This window comes from Diadema antillarum, unplaced genomic scaffold (assembly GCF_040938485.1).
Source record: "Diadema antillarum isolate AM-2024a unplaced genomic scaffold, OU_Dant_1.0 seq00001755_RagTag, whole genome shotgun sequence".
Lineage (NCBI taxonomy): Eukaryota > Metazoa > Echinodermata > Echinoidea > Diadematoida > Diadematidae > Diadema > Diadema antillarum.
The window spans coordinates 2,219-7,500 of NW_027272437.1; the positions used below are offsets into that span (position 1 = coordinate 2,219).

Consider the following 5,282-nt stretch of genomic DNA (forward strand, 5'->3'; position numbering starts at 1 on the left):
CACACACACACACACACAAACACACACACACACACACACACATACACACACACAAAACTCTACCTTAAGTTTCCACAACCTTCCTCTGCAATATCTCATGTTGATAAAACTTTTCGATAATACTGTTTTTATTAAAGATGGCATTAGTCGGGGATACTACAGTATAAATGCAGTGTACAAATAATGTACATAATATGTACACTTTTACCCCAGCATATTATGCTGGGGTAGAAATGATGTCACTTAACATGCCAAGTATATTCCACATGAAAATATTGCACAATTTCCACAAACATATGTTATACATCTGGCATACTCAGAGGATCAAATGACATAACACTAAAAATAAAGAGTCATTCACAAATTTTCATTTTATTCATATATTCTTGTATTGACAAAGACCACATTCTATGCTGAAACAGTCATTATACACACAAAAAAAATAAAGTTCGCAAATGTTTCTTACAAGCGAAATAGTCATTTGGTAAGAGGCCCTCTAATGAATGCAAATTTACTATCATCTTCATAAATGTCAACAAAAGCACCTTACGACATGCATTAGTGTCACATATCACAATGCAAAATAGAACCAAATGAAATGTACACTCGTTAACAGTAGTTCAAACATTCCTCGTGCATATTTCCTGCCTGTAAAATCATATCATTTTACTCAATTCATAATAAATCATTCCAGGTATGACTTTGCTAATTTGAATGTCACAGGCATACAGTGCTTTTAAACAAACTTGTATGACAGCAACTCTTAAATTAAGCGTACTATGCAATATCATAATGATTCTGTGTTATATGTTGTAGAATAAATGCCCAATACAATGACACACATGAGTTGTTCATCTCGACAGCACACAAAAGATTCATTACACAATCAGATTGCATTTTAATTGCCACAGGGATTTTGGTTTACTCTCAAATTGTATGAAAACAGTCAAGGTGAATTCTCATATTTCATTACACCCGGAAGCGTATGGTGAAAACATCTGCTCTGCAAACAAATTCTACTTGTGATCACCTCTAAATATTTCTACTCATATTACTCTCAACACAGAATAAGTGTTGCACAATATTGATGCATTTCAAAATGAATTAAATAAAGGAAATACCAGGTAGGCAGTTAATTCAATAAATTCATGATGAATTATGCAAACTACAAAAATGCGGAAAAGAATTGTAATTAGACAGCCTATTTACATTCACATGCACACAACATTTTTGTTTATTAACAATCCAGATTTCAGGGAAATATCTTCTGGTGACAGAAAAAGAAGAAGAGAATAAACAAAGCTTGTTATATTCAGACATACAACATAGTTATGAAGTACGTTTGGGACAATGCATGAAACCTTTGATATGAAAAACTGGTTGGGATGTAATGCCATGCTCTAGGGGTCGTTTAAGCACTTTGCACACTCTTTGATGTCGATAAAATTAATTCAATTTTTGAACAAGTTGGCACTATATGATCCTTTTTAAAGATACTTTGTTCTGTTACTACAGTTGAACCTCTCGTATCCGGACAAGTCGGGACCGGGGCTCATCCGGATAAGGGATTTGGCCGGATACGGGAGACTCAATGCTTTATACATGTACATACTATACATACACAAGTACTGATGTAGCCCATTGTAGTACCACATGTAGTAATGTGTATACTGGAACCTTTTCATTGTTACATTTGGGGATGTTTGGGGATGTTAAAATGTCTGAAGGTAAGCAATTTGGAAGGAAATTTGATGTAATGTATGTTAATCATGTTGGAAGTAATATGTAATTCATGTGTGTTTGTGTAGGAGTTCTCAAGGAGTTGGGACTCCCCCTTTCCTCCCGTAATTATTTATTAAAAAAAATTCACGGCGAGATTGCGTCCGTATAGTAGAGAGATTCGGATAAAGGGAGGCCGGATAACAGAGGTTCAACTGTATTTTCACAACCACAGAGTAGAGTCGTAATGACAGACTTAAACACATGGCATTTCACTGTGTCACTTTGGATAAAGTCTACGGTATTGTGAAGCAAAATATGTTTGCAGCATGACATTTTCCCGAATTGGAGCCGACAGCCTTTTTGATGTCATAAAATTTTTGCAAATTGCCACTGGCATTAAATATTTATTATAGTGTACACAAGAACTTTTGCAGGCATTTCGATTTCGCAAGTCTTGGCTTACACGAAATTCACAAAATTAAAATGCGAACAAACATTTCTGGTTTTACAGTAATACCATGCCCCTCTGGTTAAGGTATGTGGTAGTGCTCTACTTCCAAACATTGGTGGATGACAAAATTTCATTATCAGTCCAAAACTAGGAGTATTTTCACTTCAAATTAAACAAAATAATAATAATAAATAGATGGAGCACTCCAAGTAAGATTGCACCCTAACATTTGAATTTGGTCCTTCTTGATATTCTGAGTGTCTAGAGTTTTCTCTCCAGTCTTACAGATGGAATGCTTTCTTTTTTTTCTTTTCATACTGCATTGCTGTAGAATATTCTGAACATGAATGAATACTTAACCATATTTTTTTTTTCAGGATTGCTTGCTTGTACCCAACTGGAAGCAAAGTTTTAAGAGTTGTTGTGGTAGTTATTTTTTACACAAAACTGCAACAGACACCACTCTATCACAATAACAGGATTCTACTTGAAAGCCAGGTAGATAAGCTTTTCACAAATTGACATGCGGGAGGTTCTACAGAGAATGGGGAGATACCCTTTTCCGGTGTGTTACATGCATTTCAATGGGTGACGATATTTCCTCAATTTGGGGAGAGGCTTTCACATTCTATGATTTTGACCACAAGAAAAAATATTTCAGTTCTCAGAATCAGGGAGTAGAAATGAAAATGCCCCGACACTTTATAATGATGACTGTATTAATGATAGAACTCTTGTTCAGTACAGTTCGACTGAAAGAATGAAATATCCCTGGGAATATGAGCAATCACATCCTCATACTGATGATGATAGTGTGTTTTGCCAATTTTACAAGAATCCTGCCCAATCATGCGAGGTAGGCAGTAGCCCAAGTGTTCACATACATCACTGGTACATTGGCACCATTGTGAACATCAAATATGTTTACTGTTATGCTCAACGTACACATCCATAGCGGTGTAATCAATCACCTACAACACACACTTTGGCTTCTTTTTTGGCAGTTTAGATACACCCAGAGGCTAAGTTTGATCACAATGATGCAATTGCAATGTACTACATTTGTACGCCATAAAGGAATTTCTGCTCAGAAAAACACCCTCATATTCCTGACTGACTGAAGAATACGTCATGCCATGTGAAATAAAGCAAAAACACAAACACAAAATGCCCAAAGTGCTCCTTCAATGTGTTTCATCTGAAGAAGAGATAATATCCTCTAGGTGCTGAAAAAAGACTAGCAGCAGCCAGCCTTGACAGTAGCACATATGTACTGGTAGGGATCCGTTGGGCAGGCCTTTGCTGTCTGAAAGATCACAAAAGAAAGATTGAAATATTAATCAATTTACATCATACATAGCAAAACTCTTGTCACCTAGCAACAAAGGGCCCTTTCATAGAGCAGTTGCGGTCTAACGGATATCACCGACAGCAATCAATTATGAGGTCACTGGTTCAAGTCCCTGTTTTGCAGCACTCACGTCCCTAAACGAGGCATTTCAAACTGATTTCCTAGACCTCTGGAGGGGCCATTTTTAACTATCAATCCTGTGGTTACTCACTTTGCAGCCATGTTAAACACATCATAATACACCATAATGGTGATAAGTATCACAGACCACCCCACCGCTTCCTCCTTCAATATTTCACATTTACGAGGGATGGGGACATGTACACTGAATCAGCTTGACAGTATACTTTGATATTGTTAAGAGCTACACCGACAACACACTTTTTTCACAGCTACACCAGTCATCCAAGATAATCCCAATAGCCTAATTAAGTTCAAGAATACTGACTTCCTGATTTTGGTATGATCAGTTTCTTTTCCAGGCCAATCTTTTTTATATATACGAGTTGTATATGATATGTTCAAAACTATCTTGATATTATAAAAGAAAAACAACAAAAGCTGCCACAGAGAGAATAAGAATGACACCAACCACATCGCCATACTTTTGATGAAGTTTGCTTTGAAGTGTAGATGAAGTCAAGTGTACAAACAGTCAAGCATTCAAACACACTCAGCACATCCTATGCACTTACTTGTCACATATTTCATACCAAAATCACTAAACAGATTATGCATTTCCTAAGATTTTTTAGACTTCGAAACTCACTTAGAATGTGGTTGAGATACCAAAGTTTCCATTTTTTTTTAAAAATAAACATCAATTGTCGCATCTTTGAGCAAATTTACATCATGATTTAACACTCAGCTTTGGTGGCTGCAGCATTTAACCCCTTCCATTCTGTAAGTGCATACTGGCACATAAAACCCCACAACATTACACACACTGTCCAAAGTCCACAGCACAGAAAGAGCTAACAGGGTAACATGGTAATGGGTCACGCTACAAGCGACAACAAGCTCCCGTGTTCTGGAGTAGCTAATCCTTACCTCAGCCGTGGAGCTATCAACGTTGTCGTCGATCTTGAAGTGCTTGGCGTATCGCGAAGCTCGCAGAACGGCAGCAAGGTCTCCATCGACCTTCAGGGGTACGTCAGTCTGAGATTATTAGATGAGAAGCAAATAACAGAAAATAATTGAAAACCTGACTCCACTTTGGTGATACTGCTACACGTTCTTGTCATGTACTTAACTACAAACAGGATTTGACATACATTAGATTATTTGGAATAATAAATGCCATTTATACAGCACTTTATCCACAGAAATGCTCAAAGTGCTTTGAAGTGAAAATGAAAAATGGTACAAACAGGGAACAATGTACGACAAACAAACAATATAAAACTAGAAATGTCGCTAAGGCAACTGCTATGCCTCCGCCATAATGCATGATTCTCCTAATAGGTCTATAGTACATGTGGACAATGCATAATTACATTTTCACAATATTGGCAAATATTGAAATTACATGTGCCACAAATGTGTTGAATGTTCACCTTCCTTTACCTAGGTTTAATTAGATGAATAGGAGAGCATGTATTTAGGGATTCCAGGACTTTAACTTGACTTTGACCCATTCATAAGTGTATGAATACTGTAATTTTCAAGGCATGGAGAAAAAGTGTAATTTCTGTATTGAAAAGTACACTGTTACCATTTTCTTTTGGCCTTTGACCCTAAATTCATAGGATAATCACT

General features: G+C 36.7%; 1 protein-coding gene across 1 annotated transcript in view; it reads right to left on the minus strand.

The window, feature by feature from the left end:
- Positions 1-3,410: 3,410 nt before the first annotated feature.
- LOC139712082 (arsenite methyltransferase-like) overlaps positions 3,411-5,282 on the minus strand; it is a 21,286-nt gene continuing 19,414 nt past the window's right edge. The window contains exons 7-8 of the mRNA XM_071623918.1: positions 4,575-4,682; positions 3,411-3,479 (exon numbers count right to left, since the gene is read on the minus strand). Coding sequence (XP_071480019.1) covers positions 3,411-3,479; positions 4,575-4,682 — 177 coding nt within the window. The remainder of the gene's footprint in view (positions 3,480-4,574; positions 4,683-5,282) is intronic.